This window comes from Haliaeetus albicilla, chromosome 13 (assembly GCF_947461875.1).
Source record: "Haliaeetus albicilla chromosome 13, bHalAlb1.1, whole genome shotgun sequence".
Lineage (NCBI taxonomy): Eukaryota > Metazoa > Chordata > Aves > Accipitriformes > Accipitridae > Haliaeetus > Haliaeetus albicilla.
Genome location: NC_091495.1, coordinates 22,115,340 through 22,138,240, shown reverse-complemented (window position 1 = coordinate 22,138,240; position 22,901 = coordinate 22,115,340). Strand labels below are relative to the sequence as shown.

At 49.8% G+C, this 22,901-nt stretch overlaps 2 protein-coding genes across 8 annotated transcripts in view; one reads left to right on the top strand and one right to left on the bottom strand.

Moving 5' to 3' along the window:
- Positions 1 to 423: 423 nt before the first annotated feature.
- Positions 424 to 18,877, bottom strand: AARS2 (alanyl-tRNA synthetase 2, mitochondrial). 4 transcript variants are annotated; one of them, XM_069800381.1, is made up of 22 exons: positions 18,519 to 18,877; positions 18,049 to 18,237; positions 17,238 to 17,383; positions 16,248 to 16,442; positions 15,568 to 15,712; positions 14,971 to 15,116; positions 14,555 to 14,663; positions 13,906 to 13,944; positions 13,059 to 13,170; positions 12,397 to 12,524; positions 11,512 to 11,662; positions 9,521 to 9,690; positions 8,383 to 8,496; positions 7,839 to 7,979; positions 7,057 to 7,194; positions 6,545 to 6,654; positions 5,310 to 5,418; positions 3,147 to 3,269; positions 2,595 to 2,705; positions 1,630 to 1,713; positions 1,380 to 1,490; positions 424 to 989 (listed from the first exon to the last, which is right to left on the bottom strand). In XM_069800381.1, the coding sequence occupies exons 1-22, from the start codon at positions 18,738 to 18,740 to the stop codon at positions 819 to 821; spliced, it is 2,964 nt and encodes a 987-aa protein (XP_069656482.1). In that variant the 5' UTR covers positions 18,741 to 18,877; the 3' UTR covers positions 424 to 818. The 4 variants fall into 4 exon arrangements, with proteins under 4 accessions (XP_069656482.1, XP_069656484.1, XP_069656483.1 ...); XM_069800383.1 differs by lacking the exon at positions 2,595 to 2,705; XM_069800382.1 differs by lacking the exon at positions 13,906 to 13,944.
- A 45-nt stretch (positions 18,878 to 18,922) lies between these two features.
- The window catches only part of CMTR1 (cap methyltransferase 1), a 46,342-nt gene continuing 42,363 nt past the window's right edge, over positions 18,923 to 22,901 (top strand). Inside the window, exons 1-2 of one of the 4 annotated variants that reach the window (XM_069800394.1) lie at positions 18,923 to 19,116; positions 21,832 to 21,960. In XM_069800394.1, the coding sequence (XP_069656495.1) occupies positions 19,027 to 19,116; positions 21,832 to 21,960 (219 nt within the window). In that variant the 5' untranslated portion in view covers positions 18,923 to 19,026. The remainder of the gene's footprint in view (positions 19,117 to 21,831; positions 21,961 to 22,901) is intronic. The other 3 variants (XM_069800392.1, XM_069800391.1, XM_069800393.1) reach the window with 3 other exon arrangements.

Genomic DNA, 22,901 nt, shown 5'->3' with positions numbered 1-22,901 from the left:
CCATTCACACAACTCACCAGATCCATGGTGGTTTTTAGGTAGGTGCTGGTATGTGAGAAGCCAGTAGGCAGTGTGAGAAGAAAGGAGTTACAAGGGAGTAGCAGGAGGAAACAAGGCTAAGAACATTCATCCAAACCAAAGAGGCAGAGGCTGGGATGATTTTGTTCCCTCCATGCTTCAGTACTGCAGACTGGCTTCAGCACTACCTGTTGCATAGCCTAACAAGGCTGAGACTGCAAGCAGGGTGGGACTTCCGATTTCTAAATTACAGTAGCTTTTTTAATCACAAGGGTGTCCTGAGTTCTGCAGTAGGATAGGACTGCTTACACAAGAGTGTGTGCTGACTTGTAGGGCTGCAGGGACAGAACAAACCTCTCTGCCAGAGCAGGGGGGGAAAGAAAAAACAAAAGAAACATCAGGGGATCACACACTCTCTGCCATTTAATGGTTTTAGGATAACACTGTGCCATCTCCCCCCATGCTCTCATGGGGCCTCTCTGTGCTAATCTTGCGGCAAGAACTGCACTGTTCCAGAAGCAGCAGGATCTGCTGCTGCAGCTGGTGCTTTCTGAGGCTCCATCACTGTATGTCCATGCTGAGAACAGGCAGCATCGTTCTGTCAGTGGGATCAGGAGTGGGGTTCTGCTGATCCCTGATGGCCAGAAGCCAAATGCTCCAATGCAGTGGCTGCAGCAACGTTCAGTGTGGGAGCTGCTAAACCTTTCAGATCAGCAGAGTATAATGTGTGCTTTGCACCAAGTGTCCACGTAGCTTACAGCTGGGCTACATACAGCTGTCCTGCCACCAAAGCATCACAGTTATTTCAAGAGTTTACTCTGAGCGAACTCCAGTGCAGTAGTCAGGGCTCCCTGCATGCCCTTGGCATTTCCACTGCCCTTAGCGACGACAGGAGAACCTCCTGCCTTCCCTTCCATCTGTGTACAGACAGCCACGGCCCAGTCAGCAGCAGAGAACTCAGGGAGGCAATTCTGGGGAAGAGACACAGAGCAAAGTAATTTGGACTGTGGAGCACTCTGCAGTCTGGATAAAGAAAAGTAACAACATTCTCTCCTCGCCCAGCCTGGGCCCTCACTACCTGAGGTAGTCAACTGCAAGGACTGCAAAGCTTGAGCTTACATGTCAATGCTGTGTCCTGCTCCTGGGCAAACATGGCCTGGAGGATCCAGGGATATTTGTGCCCAGCAGAGACTGAAAGCATATCTGGTCCCAGTATGGTCATATCAGGTCCTACCCCTGCATGATTAACCAGCAGCACTGGGCAGAATCCCAGGAAAAGCCTCAACTGGGATCTGCTGAGCCGTGGGTCCAGCCCCCTTTTGCAGGCAGGTTCCCCGTGTCTCTACCAAGGTTCTGCTTACCTTGGACACCTGACAGGCACAGAGCACCTCACCAGAAGCCTGAGGGCTGAGCAGCATGACTGATGTGCCAGGAGACTTGTCACACAGCTGGTTCACTACCTTCATTAGGATCTAGGAGAGGCAGGGAGAAGAAAGGTCAGGCTACAGCAAAGGAGACTGGCATGCAGCAGAAAACATGCCCAGCAGCTCCCTCTTACTCTATGCAGCACCTGAGGAACCACTGGGTCAACAAGTAATGTGGACTACTCACAGAGAGGGAGTCAGCTGGGACAGTATCAATGATGACAGGTTGGTTGCAATGTTTTGCTAGCATGCTTTGTGCCTTCTCTTCAGCCTGGAGGAGGAAACACACAGAACTTGAGGGGCTACAGGTGGCAGAGTGTGGGCTGGACAGGGATATATGCATGTAACATATGTACATAGGGAATGGAAGTGCTGCTCTGTGGGATAGACGGGAAATGCATGCTAGCAGAAGTCAAAGTAAGACTGGCAGACTGAAATCTTGACGTGGAGACCTGTACAACCCTCCTTCCTCAAAAGCAAGCAGAGATGAAGCCCTTTCAAAAGTGGAGTAGACAGTGACATCTTCAGTCCCCAGCTTCTCTCCTGGACCTACACATTGCTGGATATCTCAGGAAGGCTCCCGTGGCAAGACGCTCCTACTTTACGAAAATGATAGTGCTTACTGAGAACATTAAGTCACCAATAAGCATTTCTAAAGGTCTTTTAACGTAAATCGGCAGAACACAAATGCAGTGGGAAGCCACAGCAATATACATATGGCTGGGAGAAAGGCTCTGTCCTGCCACTGTCTTACTGCAGAACCTTGTAAAGCACACTGTCAGGGCCATCTCATTTTCTTCATGTATAAAAAGGGAGGTGATGCCTATCTGCCTGTTGGTGTTTGCCGAAAGTGCTGATATGGGGCTCTTCATCTTCACAGGCAGAGAGACACAGGGATTTTGCAGGTGCCAAAACCCCAGTCAGTTCACAATTCACTGCCATTTTAAATGAGGGCTCTGGTTAATGCCAGTGAAATCAACCCAACACAGGGCTTATGTTGCACTGTGTGTGATTGTACCCTCTTTCTCCTGCCTTCTAATGGGACTCTAGTGACTGAATAGCTGTGAAGTGTGACAGAGACACCAGGTCCACCTGTGTATGCCACACAGTGCTACTAGCAGGCTGCAAGTTAGTGTGCTGCTGCCATAGTACCTGCTGCATCTCCAGTTTCTTGACGGCTGTGTTGGCTGTTCGCTGTAGCACTCTGAGGATAGTCTGTAGTTCTTTTCTTTGCCACTGGGGCATTGGAGTGCTAGCCACCATCTGCAAGACAATTTGCTGTATAAGGACACTAAACTGTACCTAGTCATAAACTGCTAATTCTCTGCGAGGTCAGGCTGGAGCCTGGCCTCTTCCCAGACCCTCCTATACCCCTGATGTGATCAGGCCAGTCAGTCACCGTGATGTGTAGCTTTCCCTTTTCAGCTGGGCATCTAAAGCCTGGGGAAGAACCTGGGAACCCTTTTTCACTGCTCTATCCTCCCCACCATTGCCTTCTCTGACACTCCCTCTGGCAAGAGGTCATCTGCAGCAGAGGCACCTGGACACTGGTAGAAGTCTTTGTGATCAAAGAGGCAACAGCAGGTAGCAACTTGCCCTTGCTATTGACCATGGTAAGATGTGAACCTGGTAGGGAAGAAGTCATGTGCCTCAAGTGTATAGAGCCCATGCTAGGATCCTTCTGTACAGGAGTGTAATCCTTACTTTGGTCAACTGTCCCACTTCTTTGGAGAGGTTCTGCATCTCAGGAATCGAGGTACTCCTCTTCTTCATTCGTAGGGAGACAGAGTCCACTTCCATAGCCAAGCACTGGCCAGCTTCCCGGGCCTGGAGAGATGGAAAGAATGCGTCAAATGCAACAACAGAAAGAATGAGCAGGTATGGAGAAAGTGGGGAGGCAGCAGGGTCATAAACACTGAAGTGCTGCTCAGGATATAGTGGGAAGACACCTACAGAGGCTTTAAGAACAATTGTCCCCAAGAGACTCTGAAATAGAACATTCCTCTCTAGATTTGCAACCAACACTAGATGGTCACACCCAGGGGACCAAGCTGTTGTGCATTTATGTTTCTTCAGTATCGTGCACCAAATGATCAGGATTTCAAGAAAAACTTGGGAACCCCATTGTGGCAGTACATTCCCCCCCCCCCCCCCCCCCCTCCATCCTGCCAGCAGGAAACAAAACTTCTCCAGGAAGGGAGAAGGCGAAGGAAACCCTGGAGGCCGCAGGTTGAAATTTGAACTGGCCAAGCGAGATGCGCCAAGTACACCGAGGTGACTCTCCTGGCCAACAGGATTAAATGACCACAGGTCAGATTCGACAGGGGTATAAACGGGGTCCCGCCGGAGGACATGTTGGCAGTCCTCCTCGGAGCAGCAGGTCAGCAGTCGGGGACTCCCCCTCGGGTCGGGGCACTGCCCAAGGTAACTCCTCAAGGGAGAGAGCCCTCAGCTTTTAGGTGAGTGATATGTGCATTTTGAGCCATCACTTTAAATCTTGGGGATTCTTAAGTCGGCCGTGTAGTATTAATTCTCTTTACATCATTGAGCCTGTGGTTTTAGAAAATGTTACCGGACTTCTAACTAACTTTTACTGAAGAATAAATCTGAGTTTTAACACCTGTTGGAATTGGTTAGTCATGCATCCGTAACACCCATTTATGTCTTAGTGCTCTTTTTTCATTAGCAAATGCAATCTTGAAACTACTGACTGGAGAAGCTAAAGGAACACTAAAACTAAAGGAACCTCGTCAGCTGTTCAAGCTTATTTCCTGAGTTCAGCTGATCTTGGTGTATTTCTTATCGCTTTCCCCTAACACTAATGCTACTATTAATAAAAAAACCTAATACAATCCGTACGGTTTGGAGCATTTTCTCCCTGCCAGATCTTTGTGCCCATGGTGGTCCTGCAAGACTTTAGACCAGGACAGCAGAGAGTATATAAGAAAAGCCATGGACAGTGAAGACTACTCTGCCTAGCTAGGATACACATCCCTTGTTTCAAGTCACTCCCTCATGCCTGCAATCTCCCTTGTCTGATTAACACATGCACACAGCTTCTCTTGGGGGATCTCCAGGTCAGTACTTCCAGCAAGGCATGCAGATGCCCCCTGCAGCTTTTCATTCCCCTGCATGAGGAAAAGCCTTGCTAGGGACACAGATGCACAGGGGATAGCCAGCCAAAAAGCAACAGATTTGCAGGGGTGGGCTTTGCCTTTAGTCTTCCTAATTCACAGTAACTTCCCAGTGACAGTGAGTCACTCTACTCTGACTGCAGCCTTAAAGGAAGCAGGCAAGCTTGTGGGGCCCCTGACACTTCCAGATATTCAAAGGACAGAGCGATCCCATGGACCCAACAGTAGGTTTCTTACTTTTTATACAGACCCAGCCAGACCAGAACCACAGTTTAGCAGGAAAAAGACTAAAGAAAAGAAGGAAAAGGGCTGCAAGAATGAGGCCAGAGCCCTGTAATCATAAAGTGCAAATCCAACTGTGATAGGCAGGAGGTGAGCAGGAGGTGAAACCAAAGCACAAAGAATCACACCTTTAAATACCTACCTGGGGATTGAAATTTATAGTCCAGATGCTTCCCGATATTTTGTGCCAAGTTGTTATCTTGGAAAAGGGGGTCTGAGGGGAGGAATGAAGGTCAAGGAGACAGGAGACTAGGAAAGGGGAAGTGGAGGTGAATAGTGAGGTACAGCAGCAGGGCTGAGTCCAGGGCTGAGGGAGGAAGACAGATCAGGCACAGCAGGGAGGCTCCAGGCAAAGCAGGGGGAAACTAATTGCCTATGCAGGAACCTTACAAAGCTGGGTCCCTCTGGCATTGCCTTGACATGGCAGAAATCTCAGTTCCCTCTTTCTTACCTGTTTGGCTTGTCTCCCTGTCACTGCAATGACACGGCTAATCCCTTTTACAAGCTGACGCTCACTGATGATGGCCAGATCTTCCATAGCTCCTGTTTGTAGAAGGTGCCTGCAAAGTCAGCAGAGAACAGGAAAGAGAATAAGCTGCTCTCTGGGAACAGAAATCAGGAAGCCTGCAAAGACAAGTCTCAAGTCCAGCAGTCTCTCCCCAATCCCAATAGCTTCATTCCTTTACAATCCCTAAAATCCTGATGGCACCCTGTCAGGCAAGAGACAGCAGAGTTGAAGCTACTCGAGAGGAACCTCTGTGCTACCTGCCCAGCAGGCTGCTGTCAAATGGTGCATAACAGCTAAGTTCTGCTTTGCTTTCCTCTCCTTTCCTTCAGCAGTACAATGAATTGGGATTTTTCTCTTCTACTCAGCTGCTACTGAACCTTGTAGAAAGTAATTTTTTCCTCCAACTCCACCACTTTCTTGTCAGACCAGCTCACAGACTGGCCAGTAGACTCCAGTCATGGAGTAGTTGTGCAGTGACAGGGCACTGACAACCTCCCCTTTCCTTCTTGGCTATTCAACACTGGATATGAAAACAACTACAGTGTCTCAGCTTCTGTTACCACAAGTAGTCATTTCAGACAGCTTCACAAGAATTGATCATCTCCACTCCCATCTTGTCCCACTACACCCACAAGAATGATCTCATGACTAGAAATTGCTCATTTTCAGCTGTATCTGCTCAAAGGCCAATTTGTTCCTGCTTTTTTTTTTTTGTGTCAGCATTGTCCTAAGATTGATTAACTCTTCTTCTGCTCTCATTACTGCTCAAAGCAGAAGAGGGCAAAGATAACTAATTAAAATAATCAGAGCAGCCTCAAAATCTCACAACGGTCTCAGAGTCTCCTGCTGGGTCCCCAGCCCTCCTGCAACCTCAAAGCCAAAGCACCGTAACTCTGGTGTGATAGGCCACACATCCCTTTCCCACACTCTGCTGGTGCTCTGCAGCTTCCACGTTGATTTCAGACTATGAAGCAAGGAAAACCGCTTTGCATTTCACTAAAGTTTTCTCACCCTCAGACTTCCAAAGCTTCCTAACTAGCCCATCCTGTCCTCAGATGATCTTTTCAGTGAGGAAACTTAGTCGCACAGGGACAGGGAGTAGAGCTTGCAAGAATGTCTCTACCTCAGCCACCAGCGCCCACAAACACACCTTCTGACTGCAAGTAAAAGTCACTTACGTCCCACAGCAGAGCTCCACAGAAGTCTGCATTGCAGCCTCAGAGTTGCAGGTCAGCACACTCTCCACAGGGACCCCCAGGGACACTATCCTCACTGGATCTGGATACCCCTGACAGAGGAGACAGGGATCAGCAGCTAACAACATGGTGCTTCAGGGGCACTTACAGACTAACTGGCTTCAGGTGTCTGCCTCATTTTTCCCCTATTCTAGAGTAGCCTGGGTCAGGGGCAGCACTGCTTCTCCCCCACAGATAGCCACCATGGGGAGAAAGAAATAACTGGGTGACACTACAAGCTTTTGGTGCAAAGAAACGAGCAGAAACCCTACACATCCCAGCCTCCATGTTTTACAACACAGTGTCCCGAGATGTCATCTCTGTTCTATTTTCCTTCCTGAGTTTTGGGAGTCAATTCCCTTGCAGAAACCTGTTCCGTCAACATCTCTTGTGGTCCAGATGATTCCTGCTGAAGGAGAAGGCTTATGAAGATGCGTGCTGCCATCCTGTCATACCTCATCCACTGCACGGAGTCCCTGAACTCTTCTTGCCAGCATGAGGGGCACCTCAGCCGTATGAACAACCTCATTTCGTTTGATCACATCCTGGACCACTTGCTCCACTTGCTGCAGCTGCTCCACAGTCACAGGGCCCTGAGGAAGTCAATCAGCCACCTTCAGGAGAAGCCTCCTGCGAGGTACAGAACAAAGGAAGGAGAACTGCTGTAGGGCCCCCAGGCAACTCAGCTTGGGCACACCACTCTCCCCGTGTCTCATCTTCCCTATTTGTAAAAGGGAATTGTAAGCATCATGACCCTCCCACCTCCTCCTCCCATGAGTCATAAGGATTCTTGATCCAAGAGCATCAACCAAACTCTTCAAGAGAGATGCTGCAATGAGTGACAGGTTACCAGGGCCAGTGCTCAGCCTGACCCAACAGCTTTCAGTTCCCAACTGCTCTCACCTGGATGACCAGCACAGACATCAGATATGTGCCACAGCCAAGCTGGTGAATCTCTCAAAGACCCCTTTGCACTACTCGGGTCAGTCCCATGACCACTGGCCTTGCTAAGTCCTTTCCCTTCTGACCCCCATTCATACCCTCAGCAAGCCCTGCTTAGAGTCAGGTCAGTGCAAAGCGGAGCCAGTCATGTCCACAGGGCCAAGTTTCATTGCTCAAATAAAACATAACCTATCTCTAAAGGAGTCATTATGGCGAGAGGAGAAGAATCCCTGGAGAGAAGGCCAGTACTGGGACATTGGTACTGCTGAGAAAAGAAAACAAAGTCCAGAGTAACCTTGGTATCGAAGTCAAAGCGCAGCCACTCTGCTGTCACATGGGACCCTCGTTGCTCTGTGTTGTCACCCAGGATGCGGCGGAGTGCAAAGTTCAGCAGGTGGGTAGCAGTGTGGTTCGTCATGCAGGCCAGCCGCTGGGCCTGAAAGGACAGACAAGTTGGCAGGAAGTGCTGGTTCTCCACAGCTCAGGGGAGCAGGGGATGGCATAGATAAGGGAAAGGTTGCATGTGAGGGGATGGGAGAAGATGGGGGGAAAAACAACGGGTAGTACAGCTGTCAGATTAATTTATGTCACAGGGCAGATCTAACTTCTTTTCCCCATGGGATCACATCTGTAAAATAGCAAAGGTTAGGCTGGATGCTTCTAGACAGACCAATGGCTCATAGAAGATTCACTTGTGAGGTCTCCTTCCCACTGCACATCACAATGAAGAGCAGTCTCAGGAATACAAGGGACAAGGCTCTACTGTGCCCAGGTTACTCAGGACATCACAAGACTCTCAAAGCAAGGCTGGGAAAAGGTTAAGAGCAGTGAGTTATCACCTCATCCACAAAGAGCTGCACTTGGTCACCAGCACGGAGGGTTTCAACAGCAGTGACCTCATGGATCACATAACCACCACAGAGACGAACAGACTCTACAGGGAAGAGTATGTCCTGAGCAGAGAGACAGAAAGATGAGTTAGGACACAGGGAAAATCCAAATACCTGTGGTAGGTGCCTGCTTGATCCAACTGGGAAACACAACCCCCACTGATTGCTAAAAGACAGGGATAGAGTGGGAAAAGCAGGGAGAAGCTTACTGCAAATGTAACCAGCATGCCTCAGACCTTCCCTGCACCCAGCCACTTGCTGCACAACATGTTGAGGCTGTCAGCTTGCAGTGGAGGGGCAGTAACATCCCCCATGCTGATGAATTTTCCTAACAAAGATGCTTGTCCATGAGAAAATGGACAGCAGCTGCCAAGGCATCTGTCTCGGGCATCTGTCTCAGGCATCCAAGGTGCCATTTCTCCTTCACTGGGCTGGCAACAGAAACTTGATCCTTGCTTCAGCTTGGGGAGAAGTGCTGAGCAAGGCACTATCACATTCTGCAAGGCTAAAAAGGCAGCACGAATGCCCAGGGGTGATTCTCAAGAGCTGGAATATGGGAAGGAGAAAAAGCTGCACCCCATGTAACTTCCTAGGAGAGTGTCAAAGCTCTCCCTTGGGCAAGGTTGAAGGAACATGCTGCAGAAGTAGAGGTCCTCCACGATGCTTTTGGAGGGATGAGAGTTTTTGCACTGGGTCTCAGGTTGGGCACTGCTTGCAGTCATCCAGGACTGGCCAGAGACAAGTTACTCAGCTCATGGACTCTCTGATCATTGATTGCCTTCTCTCTGCATTACAACCCCAGCTGGCGAGAGTGCAGCAGACTAAAGGGAAACCCAGAAAGACTTTACATTCTTCCCCACCAAGACAAAATTGCAAAGGGCTGAAAGAGACAAACAGAGCAGCAAGTACACCTCTGTGAAGTTACTGCTGCTTCTCCCTCACCCCACCAACCCTGATGCAAAGCCAAGGAAACTGTCATGAGTCAGCAGCTTGCAAATGAACAGAGTAAAACAGGCCACCACTTGGGGAATTCTGCCTGGCCTCAGTACCCATGGCAGCCTTGGGTTCAGGCAGCAAATGGTCTTACCTGCTGTCCTAAATGTATCATGTAGCCTTGGTCAGAAGCTTGCCCGCCCTGCTCTGCATAGAAGTTAGTCCTGTCCAAGATGACACCACAGCGTTGCCCTGCCCCAACCTCCTTCTGGAGAGACTGATCTCTGTACAGCATCAGGACAGTGGCCTGGCATGGGCTGAACTCTGTCAGGGTGAAGAAGGTGGCAGCATTTAGTGCATACACACTGAGAGGTTGCAACAGGAAAGGAGAGGGTCACTCCTTCATGCCAACCCTACCAACACCCAGTCTTACTGAAAGCTGGCACTTTGCCTTGAGAGGAAAGCAACAGCTATTGGCAGAAAGGACAAAGGATCTGTTATTTGGAACTAAGTCACCCCTCACCTAGTGACAGACCTGCTGAGTAGCAGGTAAGCAGGCAGGGATGCCCAATCTGGCTCTAAATGAGCCTGATAGAACAAGATGTGGCACAGACACACCTGCAGCTTGCTACCCTGCAAGCTTGGCAAACCTGCCTGCCTTCTCTGAAGAGACGACAGACTTGGTGGACAAGGAATGAAAGGGACGTCACCTTCCTCGATGCAGCAAGCTTCTAACGTGCTCTCCTGTAGGCTCCTTGAAGCCAAATTTGGGCAATATGGACTGGACAGGTAGACCATAAGGTGGATGTATAACTGGCTGCGCAGCTGGCCCCACAGAGAATTGCTCAATAGTTCAATGTTCAACTGATATTCAGTTACTAGTAGAGATATTTTGTGGCTGCTGTTAGGGCCAACACCATTTAACATATTCATTAATGATTATCCATGACAAGATGGGATGTACCCCTATCCTGCTTGTGTATGGCAATGAATTGGTGGGGACTGGTTGACACATTGAAGAGCAGGGCTGCTTTTCAGAGGCATCTCAGCAGGCTTCAGAAATGGACTGACAGAAACCTTGGGGTCCTCAGGAGCAAGCTGAACACAAGTCAGCAGGGTGCCCCTGCAGCAAGGAAGACTGCCTGCCTGCTGGGATGTATGAACACAAACATAGCTAGCAGGTCAAAGAAAGTGGTTATTCATCTCTATTTAGCATTTGTGAGACTACATCTAGAGTGCAGGAAATTCTGGCTGTACATAAAGGAAAAAAAAACTTTTCACGCTAAGAGTGATAAAGAACAGGAAACAGAGAGGATGTGGGATCTCTGTCCTTAACGATACCGAAAACTTAAATGGACAAGGCTCTGAGCGACCTGATCTGACTGTGAAGCTGATGTTTCTTTGATCAAGAGATTGGACATCCAGAGATCCCCTCCAACCTGAACTATTCCATGATTCAGAGACTGAGGAGGTAGAACAGTTCTAGCTTGGAGATTTTAGCCAATGTCACTGCTGAGCTTTTCTCCTCCATTGTGCTCTTGCCATAGTATATATAGCTTGAATTGCCTCACTTTCTGCTTAGTGGGGGTTGCCACCAGCACACTGGGTAAGAGGGAGCTGGCTGTACACAGCTATCTCTAATTGTTTGTGACAGCCACACCACCTCTTACTCTCTGTGGTTTAGCTTAATGCTTTCCCTAGAGCATCAGCAACCTCAGTTACCCCAACCGATAAAAAAGCCTGCACTGGCATCTAGTGGTCTGCCAAAGAAATAGCAAGTGCACGGCATTAGACACCTACCTTAGCTCTTTGCATAATTATTCTGCATTCTCCCTAGCGCTCATGCCCAGGAGCCTAATTGTTGGGGACAGACTCATCTTTATCAGAAATCAACAATCCCTGCTTCACCACTGCACAGTAATACCAGCCCAGAGCCTTCTGGGAGACACACCAACAGCAATAAGAAAAGCACCTACTTTGGGATGAGGTACAGGGGCAGAGAAAAGATGCAGTAGCAAGGTGGACAGGTTTGAACCACAAAGTACATGTTCTGCATGCATGAGGTTAGGCAGTAAAAGCAGTCTTGTGAGGGATTCAAGCACCCTCAGGCAGAGCATGCCTTACAGACGGGACCTGGCCACTTACCGTACTGCCCGTGCTGCCCAAGTGTGTAGGCGTACTTTGGAGAGTCATCAGTAGCAGGCACATTGTTGCTTCGCAGCTGAGCCAGTGAGTGCACATCAAGGCGTGTGTTTGTGTCCTCCAGCTGTCCTGCCGGTGGGCCACCAGCCTTCCGCTACAGCACGAGAAAAGGCACAGTTAGATGGGAGATACCTGGGGGCACTCAAACTGACAACTGGAGCTATAAGACTAGGAACAACTTCTTCCACCTTCTTGGAAAAGGCTTGTTTAGATCCAGGTTGATGGAAGTTACTGCTAAACCAACCCCATTCCTTCAAACCCCACAAGCACTCAATACCACCCTATGCTAGCCTTGAGGCAGGCTATAAGCAACAGCTAACACAACCCTCCCAGCACAGCTTGCTGTGTAGCCGTGAAACTTCCAGGCCATTAAAGCTCAGAAGAACAAGGCCCTGAACCAATTACTGCACAGGAGGGCAGTGCAAGTCTTCCAGCACTACAGAGACCAAGGAGGTTTTGTAAACTCTTCATAAATCACATGCTGTTTGGGCTGTCTAAGCTGGCTCTGATTTGTGCAAGGAGTTGGACTATCTGACTGAGGACAGTCCTAACCTATATAATTCTATGATAACCTTCACGCCAGCAACAGTCAGCATCATAAAACACTTCTACTGACCTGAAGAGAATCACTAGCCAATACTTTTCAGTGCCACATCCATGAGCAAAGGCATTGTGACCACAGTGCTGTTTCAGACCCAATTCCCCTTCAGCGAAAAGACACATGGCCTTGTGGTGCATCTGAAGAGCCTCAGCAGTGAAAGGAATTCTGCCTCCATGCTCTCAGGAGAAAGGGAAGGCTCTGAATTATTCTGACAAGGCATGTCTCACCTTTGCATCTTCTAGAGCAAGTTCATTAAAAGCAGCTGAATCCAAACTGATTCCCTTTTCTTCAAGGATCAAGTCAATCAGATCCAGAGGGAATCCCAAATTCCCATAAAGAGACCAGGCTACTTCAGCTGCAGGACAAAAAGAAGGACATGAACTCTGTGTGAACACAGAAAGCAAAGGCATCTCAAGATTGCTTGGATGGGACCAATCTAGTGTGTGCCTTGGTAACCAGATTCACCTGTGTTGTGTGCAACTGCACTGGTAATGGGGAAGGGGAAAGAAGCCATGCAGTTGTTCTCGTATGGGACTGAGTATTAATGATGCTCCACAGCCCCATCCCTGCTAAAACTCAGTGTAGCACATCTAGACAGGCAGCTGCACTGGTTGGGTCCTGAGCTCCTTCTTTCAACTGTGTCTTGTAAGGACCTAGTTAATCAGTCAATAAAGCAGCAAGGGATTGTTTCTAACTTGTCTGGTGCCTAGTGTGTCATGAGAACAATTGCAATCTGGAGAAAGGAGCAACATCTGCTCCTCTGCCTGGGGCTAGAAGGTCACTGAAAACACATGGGGGAGGCAAACATCCACCAGTTTTGACTGCAATGCTTGTGAGGACCTGGATCAAACCCTCTTTTAGTGCAGCTTGTCAGAACAGGGACACTCACCCGGGAAATTTGTGGAGGGCTCCATTTGCTGCACTGTTCGCTCAATGATACGCCTCCCACGCTCAAGGGAGGACTGAAATGCTGCCTCGTTCTCATTGATGACATCCATGATCTGCCCAAGGATCAGAAGGGATAGCCGTAACACCTCAGGTAGTTCCCCAGCTCAGCTCTGCTACAGTCAGCTCAAAGCAAATCAAGTATGTGTTTAACAGGGGTACTGTGTCTGCTTGAACCAGCCTTTTTGTTCTGTAAGGATCCATCACAAAATCGCCCCAATGCATTACTAAACAGTGCCAAAGTCATTGCACTTCCTATCGCCACTCCTGTCAAGGGAATGTTGACCATCCACCTGGGGAAGGCTGGAGGCTGACAAATGCTCCCTGTGAGACGTTCATGTCTGTGACCCAATTAAAACTGCATGGCTGGAACAGCCAGAGAAAATGCTCATCACAGTTGCTGTCAGCAGAAGCAAGCCAGGACTAGCCTTAAATCACCGATCGGCTTTGGACAAAGGGTACCCAGGCTAGGACAGGCTGTACTTGCACTCAACGAAAGAGCCACCCTAGCTTTTTTAGGGCAACTGCTGCCTTATACAAGGACAAGCAGTCCCTGGTAAGAATCTAGTAGAGCACCCACAAGGAAATCTGCCACAGATACTTCTCGTACCCAGGATACAAACATGTTCCCAGCCCATCTCAGCCCGCCCATGAGAACATGGTGATGGAGGAGGCTATGCAAACTCCTCCAGCTAAGTCCCAAGGAAAGGCTGACTTCTGCCCCTGAGAGCAGTGCCTCACAAAGATAATGAGAGACAGGGTTTCTCTCCAGGGGATTCCACACTGCTCACCTGGTCTGCATTCTTTGTCAGCTCTGGATAGGCATCTCCCTGTGGAGTGAGCCTCAGTTAGTGATAACATCCTCAGCATCTTCTTCGGGGGATCTCACAGCATGCCACAAGCATTATAGAGGTTTCTCAGGCAGGTGAGTGTGAAAGGAACCCTAGCACACAGCCCCATGGACAGCAGCACAGGGGAAGAATCACACATGGACTTTCAGTTGCTGTCTCCTGGGTATCTCCAACCTCTGCTAGCCCCTCTTGGGGGCACAGCATCTCTTGGCAAACACATCCATTTACAATGGGAAGAAAGCATTGTCTTTTAGGATGCTGTTAGTACTCACAGGGACCAATTTCAGACGGCTTTAACCAGATGCAACAGCCTGGAAGCCACTGCCCTCAGGAAACAGCAACATGTGCTTGTATACACTTATACACACACTTGTGCTGACCGTACCGCTGGTCACAGTAGGCCCCCTCCCTCCCATCACAAATGATCAGGAGACGAGATTTTTTTACTGCTGTGATGCATAGCACCAGCTACACCCTCCTGGAGCATCTTTACATCCAAGATTGTCTCCTGACAGTGTACAGGAAAGGGACATGGGGCTGAATAGACACATGTGACACTTCTTCCCCCAAGGCAGCAGTTTTTACTCACCAGCACTTCCACTACAGTAGGCACCAGGGAGGCCAGGAGCCCAGGTGGAGCGTGAAGGACTTCAGAGCAAAAACGGACAGCCCTGCGCAGGATCCGACGCAGCACCAGTCTGAAAGCAGGGCAGGATTCGCCAGGCAGCCATGTGAGCATCCCTGCCCAGATCCCACATCGAGCACAGCCCCCTCTCCAGGTCCTCTGGTCTCATCTATTGCCACAGGTCAGCTGCTCCCCACACTCTACACCCATCCAAGGATAAGCCTGCAGATCAGAACCACTTCCAGGCGCTCACCTTCCTGCCTCCCCAAAGCTCGTGCACTCCCCCATCTTGGGCTTACACCAGAACCTCTCCCCTGGCTGTCCATACTCATTTCTAGACCTAACTCCCTCCACCCCATGCCATTTCCTTATGTCCTTACTCTGCTCCAGAGAAGCCTGGGTAGATGCCATCAGTGATGCACACGCACAGGGCGCGCACATGATCTGCCACCACACGGTAGGCCATATTCACATGCCCAACATCAGCATCCCCGACCAGGCCTTGGTATCTGGGCCCCCCACAGCCCTAAAAGAGAAAGTAAGGAGACAGATCAGCAGAAATTAATGGCTGCAGGAGGAAAAAGTTTCAATGCAAGAGGCAGCCAGCTACACTTGACATCATGTTTCTCAACTACCTCTGAACCTTGTGCATCTAAGAGGTACTCATTAAATCCTTCCAGAGCATTATATACAAAGACTTCCGTACCTAAGACAGGTCAGCCAATGCCCTGGCACTGCGGAATTTAAGAAACTTTGGAGGAAAAATGGATCAGCAGTGCTGATACCCCAGCAGATTTTCAACCTGCAATTCTCCCCAGTTTCCCTAGAATGCTGCTCTGGACCTGGCTTGACACAACTCCTGTCTCAAAATACTGCACAGTAACACGTGTAGAGAAGGCAGTACTATGGTACCAGACAAGCAGTCTGCATTCAAGTGGCTTTTGCTTAGCTGTGACTCTGAGCAGAAGCACCATCACCTTGTGAATGGCATCCAAGATGGGAGTGAAGAGATCTGTGTCATAGTTGGAGCGTTTGTTCTGCAGAACTGTCACCAGCCTTTCCAGGCCCATTCCTGTATCCACGTGGTGCTGCGGCAAGGGAAGCAGATTCCCCTCTACCTCTCTGTCAGCCACCCAGGAAAAATAAAAGGCAAAGGAGAAGCCAGGGTCACTTCAGGGGCAAAGAAAAGGAGCAGGTGAGTCAAAGAGAATGGGAGAGTGACAGGGGATGGAAACAGCAGGTGACCCCACAAAAGGAAGCTCAGGGACAAACTAACAGCAGCCTGCCTCGGCACTGTCAGGCAGCCAGGATCCGACCCTCAGATAGCCAGGATAGACTGTTATGTAGGGAAAAAGGCCTTCCCTGAACAGGGGCCCACGGCCTTCTCCTCCTTCTGCAGGTTTCTCCGGCCTGCTGCAGACCTCAAGAGACCTCTGGGATGCAGCAGTGAGGGAGAATAGGCAGCAGAGGTTGAAGGAGGACAGGACAAATAAAGCAAAGGGGACCAAGAGCCACACTGGACACATCTCCACAGATTCCCTCTTGCTCCTGTACTGCCACCTCCCAGAAAGCAGTGAGATGTCTGAAAATAAACATGTATGATTCTGGAGTCAGACAAGCAGGAAAGGCTCTGGAGTTCAGACCAGATGCCTGGTACCTGCTATACTGCATGAAGACCAGGTTCCAGATCTCCACTACATCGGGGCTGCCCTGGTTCACCAGTGCCGCAGCATTTCTGCCACCACCCATGTGGTCATAGTGGATCTCTGTGCAGGGACCACAGGGACCTGTGTCCCCCATCTCCCAGAAGTTGTCCTTCAATGGAAAAGGAAGCACATGACTGGCAGGCACCCTGGAAAGGCAAACAGAGGTGGCAGTGCTGGGGCATGCACACAAAGCACATAGTAGCCTAGATCACAGAGAAAGTTGGAAGGGAGGAATCCTTTCTGACTACTACAACTCAGTAACCAAACGCATTAGGATTCCTTTGCTTCTGTTCACACAGAGTTACTCTCCTTAGCAGGAACAAGCTGGACCAAACCAGACAGGATCCTACTCACTGCCCAGAATAGCTGGCAAACACAGTCTGGCTCCTGCTGACAGAGGCAGGCTCTCTACTGGGTCTGTGGACCCACCTTCCTCCTTGGAAGGAACTCCAGCAGAGCTAAGACCTGATCACAATGGACAAGGCTGAACACCAACAGTGGCACAGAACTGGCTGCCTTGGGTTCAAAGCCCACATACAGCCTGGAACAAGCTCCCAAAGCACGGAAGTGCTCTCTGCAACAGCTTCATCCTCACACTGAAGCAGCCATTGCTAGCTTCAGTGAATGTACTCTCCACAGCTCATGATGGAGAGGAAGAAAAGGATCAGAGATCCTTCACACACTTCACCTAGGCCAGCTAGTCTTAGGTACACAGCCCCCCAGATTGATAACATCTGAGAAACAGCTTAAAGGTCAAGCGCCCCAGAGCACTCAGAGCCCAGCTGACTTTTAACAGCCCAAACAAACCAGAAACAAAATGAATTTAAGACACAACTTTTGGCCCCTACATCTGATTCCCATCAACTAAATAGCAAATGGGAGACTACAGAGACTGAAATGTCAGCATCTCCTGCTCAGAATCTCTTCTGTAACACACTTACCCCAGGCAGAGCCATACATCCCTGCACTCCTCATCTGCGCTCAGTCCCAGTGATGAGTCTCCAGCAAAATAGGTGACATAGAGACGATCTTTAGGAATCTCATAGACCTCTGTCAAGAGCTCCCAGGCCATGCTACATGCCTCCTCCTGAGCAGGCAGGAAAAATAAGCAAAGCACAGTAATCCAGGATGCATAGTGTTGCAGGAAGGCTCTTTAGAATGGGAGTCAAACACCAAAGAAGTTAATTTCAGCTGCTCTCTCCCTTTCAAGTTTTAAGGTGCACTGCAAAGAGCAGGATGAGGGTCAGGCGAGTGAGATGGCTCACTCCTGCCTGTGAAAAACTGACATTTTTAAATTGTTGGGAGACCCTCAGGTTCGCAGCATGGTCTACAGCCACGTGCTTAGTAGCTGTTACATGTATTATTTTCTTTCCAAGGAAAAAATGTATTCACTAGCAAAACAACTAGCACCCTTTATCCTTCTTCCCTTTTCAAACTTTCTAGTAACAAGCATTAAATGAACGGGAAACCTCTTTCACCACATTAAATGGTCAACACTGGCATTCACACAAAGAACTCTGATTTGTGCATGTTGTTCACAGCTTCAAAAGGCTGAGCGCTTTAAGAGTCTGCAGGGCACATTTAGTGATTCAGCACACCACCTGACTGCCTCTGCTCCAGGCCACAGAGCTCCCAAAAGGTAATTTGGAGCTTACTAAAATGCCTTCTGCAGACAGTCCTGTGGCACTACAGCACAGCTCTGAAAAAAAGGCCGCATTTCCCCCTGGAGAGGGTTTGCTCCTATCGCCTCACCTTAAAGTAATCCCCAAAGGACCAGTTCCCCAGCATCTCGAAGAATGTGTGATGGTAAGTATCGCGGCCCACATCCTCCAAGTCGTTGTGCTTCCCACCTGCCCGCACGCACTTCTGGCTGTTCACCACCCGCCGGTGCTGTGCCAGTTCGCTCCGGGGGTGCACCGTGCCCAGGAAAATGGGCTTGAACTAGAAATCAAGGCAGAGAGACACCCGCTGTTGCTAGATGCCACCCAGCGCTGGGAGCTGTGCCTGGGCCTCCTGAAACACAGACACGGCACTACGAGAGGCGAACCGGAGGGCAGCCCGCGCGGGACCCCATCCCACCGCAGGAGATCGCCGTGAAAGGGGCTACCCCAAGACGCGGCGGGCCCGGGAAGCCGGTGGAGGGGACCTTCGGGGGCGGGCCGCAGGCGGCGAAAGCCGGACCCCCGGGCCGAACGCAGGCCGGTGGAGGTGGGGGGAAGCACCTGGTTCATGCCCGCGTTGACAAAGAGGAGGCGAGGGTCGCCGCGGGGCCGGACGGGGGCCGAGGGCAGGCGGCGGTGGCCGTGGCGCTCCTCAAAGAAGCGGAGGAAGGCGGCGCGGACCTGCCCCGCCGGCGGGCAGCCGGCAGCCCCGCGGCGGGGGCTGCAGCGCCACGGCACCGCCAACAGCAACAGCCGCCGCCGCAGCCGGCCAGCTGCCGCCATAGTGGCCGAGGGCGGAAGGCGGCGCCGCGGTTTCCGGAAGGGGCGGGGAGAAGGCCGTAGGCTGGAGGGGCCGATGGGATAGCGGAGGACCGCTATGGGGCGCGGCTGCTGAGGGGGTCACCGCTATCTTCCCGCTGACTCCTAGGGCGCACGCGCAGCCTCTTCTCGCGCTCTGGGTTCGATTAGCCGGCCTGTTGGGTGCTGCGCGGCCGCTACGCTCTCCGTCTCACGGGAGCGCCGGCGCTGCCGCAGCGATTGCTCCCGCCTGTCGGGGCGGGCGGACGCCATGGCGGCGCGCGGGGCCTCGCGGCTGGCCTGGTGCCTCCGCCGGGTCGGGGTCAGCGGCGACTGGCTCCTGCTGGAGGCCGGCACGCAGGTGAGCCGGGCCGGGCCGGGTCGGGCTCCCTGCGGGCTCCGGCCCCTCGGAGGAGTCGGGCAGCCGAGGTGCGGCCATCGGCGCCGCCCGGGGCGGGGGGCCGTTACCGGCGCCGCTCGGCCCGAGCCCCGTCGTGGCGTCCTCCTCCCCGGGCCGCGCGGGGTAGGGGGCGAGCGGCCCTCGGCGCGCTTTGTTTCGGGAGCCGCGTTGTTCCTTCACGCCTTTCCCGGGAGGAAGAAGTCCCGTCCCGTCCCGGTTAACGAGCAGCCGTTGTTAATTGCCGCTCGGAGGAGCCGGCCGCTCACCCCGGTGCGCGCCCGGCCTCCCCGCGGGGCGGCTCGGCGGGGCGCTGCCCGGCGCTCCCAGGGGCCGAGGCGGCGGGGAGCAGCGGCCAGAACCGGCGCGTTTCAGCACCGGTAACGTGCGAGGCAGCGGAGAGCGGGGCGCGGGCGTGAGAGCAGGCGCCTCAGTCCGATTTGCCAAGCCTTCGGTCGTTAATCTTTTTTAAGACGATCTCGTGTCTAGGTAGGAGTTGCTTGTGACAGAAACGTAAAGCGGGGGGTGGGAACCCTTAGCCTAATTAACAAGGTGATGCTTTGGTGAGGCTAATGGTAAGCGTGTTTGAGTGTTGTGGCTTAAGTCATTCAGGTGTAAACGAGGTCACGTTTTAAACCTGTTTCGGTATGGCACAGGAATAACCCTTTTTCAGTGATCATGTTTTTTAATTGGAAAGCCCAAATGGGTCCTTGGGCTCTTTCCCTCAAACCCAGCAGGCAGAGACGCGGGTTGGGGCACTGTAAGAGGATTGCCAATCTAGGGCTCGGAATCAGGAGGTTAGGCGTTGCGGGTTCACCTTGTACCTAATACCTTTCTGCGTACACGTTGCAAAAGGTACCCCTCTTAACTCTTCTTTCAATGCTAGGCAACTCTTTAAGCAGATGTATAGTTTTATTACTCTCCCATTATGGATTTGAAGCCAGGAGGTGTGCAAGTATGGTCCGTGAAGGCCTTGAGTTGTACATCTGCAAAACTTGCAGCCAGGGCTCTGTTAATTGTGCAGAGAATCTCATTCAAGATGTTATTACTCCGATCATCCGCACAGCCCTACAGTCCTTGTCACAGGCAACAGGGGGACTGACAGCATCCCAGTACCACAGGCTTGCCAGGCCACAGGCTGGCATGTTAGCACAAACCGCTTTCATTGGGGATTTAAATGTCGGTGCCAAACTGCACTGCTGAGGTGTGGGGATGTGCTGTGATCTGCTGGTACCATGTGGGCAGCAGCGAACTCCAGCAGGCGAGTGGTAATGTCTCAGCCCCCCCTGATGCTCAATGAACTCGATCAAGGGGAATTTTTGTGACTGGCCCTACCTGGGCTTAATTGTATCAGATGCGCGTGACTGAGTGTGAATAACAGGAGTCTTTATCCACCTGAGTCTCTGTACCTCTTACATATGCAATCCAAGTTGACAGAACACTAATATATATCAAGTGTTTAAGAGGTAGGGACCAACGTGCTTAGGTATTTCATGATCTCAGTTTGCTTCCTTGCATTTAGTTGTGACATGGGAGTCCGAGTTCTTGCTTTAAACTCAAGGTGAGGCCTGCTCAGGTAATGTGTAGTGAATGAACTTCTCTTGACTGCAGCATCTTGCCATCTTGTAGGAATTGGAAGGTGTGACACAAGTGAGTTGGGATTGCAGGAGAAAAGAAGGGCAGTCTTCATCTAAAGCATAAAAACTAGAGCACACTTTTATAATATTCTTCACCTGATTTAACTGTGGGCTTCTGCTAAAAGGTGTTTGTCCTGCTTTTTGTGGCTGTGTGTTCCTGCTGTATTATGTTGGATCCATGCGGTTGTCTAATGACATGATAAGCTGACTGAAAAATTTGTGCAACACACAGATGAATAAGAAAGGTGTGTATGACTATCAGATCTTGCAAAGGAGGCAGCGGAGGGAGGGAGAGCAGAGCCATGCTTTAAATGGCAGTCTGCAATTAGATCAGATTTAAGAAGACACTGTGAAACGGTACAATTAAACTACATCCCTTCTTCCAGAAGATGCGATTAGAGTCTAATCAGATTATTTAGATCACTTTCACCACTGGTTATGAACTGCATGTAGCTCAGTTTGAGCCGTGTGGTTTACAAAACTATTGTGCATTTAGGGCATGCTTACATGTCCATTTTCTTGGTGGCACTTTTCTGGGCTATTTTTTCCTGTATCTTTCCTGTTCACAGACAGTTAAACAGATGCAACTAGTGAAAGAAGAGGGTAAGAAGTAATCTTTAGACCCGCAAACAGTTGTACTGGTTAGAAGAAATGGTGTTTAGTTAGGTAATGACTGAGGTGGGACATGGATGGATTGAGAGTGGCTTTGAGCAGCTTTGCTGCTGCAGAAGGTTTCCATGAAACCAAGGCTGTAACCTGCCTTAGCACAATCAAATTTTCGTCAATGGGAGAGAAAGAGAATACTTCAAACTTTGTAGATTTCAATTTTCTATCTACTCTTGAATTTAAATGCAAAAAAAAAAAATTAAAATCATATTATCCCAAACTCTTTGGAAATATCTATAAGATGCTAATCTAGATAGATTTCTGCTGTACTTAAATTGAAATGACATATATTGAAATGACATTGTACATTGAAATGAAATAAACTGAATTTACCATGTTGTTGCTGATTGCAGTTACTAAACTACTTTATTTTTAGGTAACTGTAGGCCGAGGATTAGATCTCACGTACCAGCTGGTGTCAAAAACCTGTCCCTTGATGATCTCTCGTAAGCACTGTGTTTTCCAGCAAAATGCAGAAGGGCAGTGGACTGTCAAGGATAACAAGGTACAGAGACTGATTAAAGACCTTGTACTCCGAGATTCACTGAAGAGAATGCCCTGTTTGGGCTCAAACAATATATGGGCTATGATATAATATCGTATAAATGTGATAGAAGGACTACGGGAATGCGTCTTGCCAGTTGTGCATTTCCAGCAGGAAGCTTCAGTCTGCTGCAGTTGGGATGCAAACCGTATTGCTTTCTGTATATAGATTCATCTCTTGGTTTAGCATTTTTCAGACAATTATAGTCTTGCCAAGGGCACTTTGCAGTCTGTGAACCTGTTTTTTGTTGCTTTCTTAAAAAAAAAATCCTATGAATCTTGGCAGTATCCAAAAGGATAATATTCTTGTACTGCTAATGAAAGGATAAACTGATACTCCTTAATGTAGTGACGCAATTGCTTTAATACAATCAACTACAAGAAGAATCTATTGTTAGAAAAACCATGCTTCATGTTATGCTCAAATGAGTTTCTTCTGAAGGTCCTTCTCAGCTGATTAGAATAAAGTGTTGACATTAGAGTCCTCACCTAGGTCTCACTTTGACTTCAGTAATCTGGTTTTTATATCACAATCTCTCCACTTTCTCATTTGGGCTGAAAACTATAAAATCAGTAACTTGCTTTAAAACAGCACTGGTAGAACAAAAATGTTCAACACATCATGCAGATTTGACTGTTGTTTCAGTCAACAGCTGATTAGTCAGAAAGGAATGGAGTAGCTACTATTAAAGTTACACTGCTCTTAAACAAAACTCTGTTGCAGTACTTGTATAAACTTGAAAATGTAACAGTTGTTGCATGCTTGGAAACATCTGTGGTAGATTAACTATTAACACTTCCTCTGTGTTATTACTGCTACCCATTTGTCAAGTTGTTCTATTGAATCTCCTTGAGATATGTCAGTTAATGATTCTGCAGTTCGTCTTGAGCACAGATCAGTTT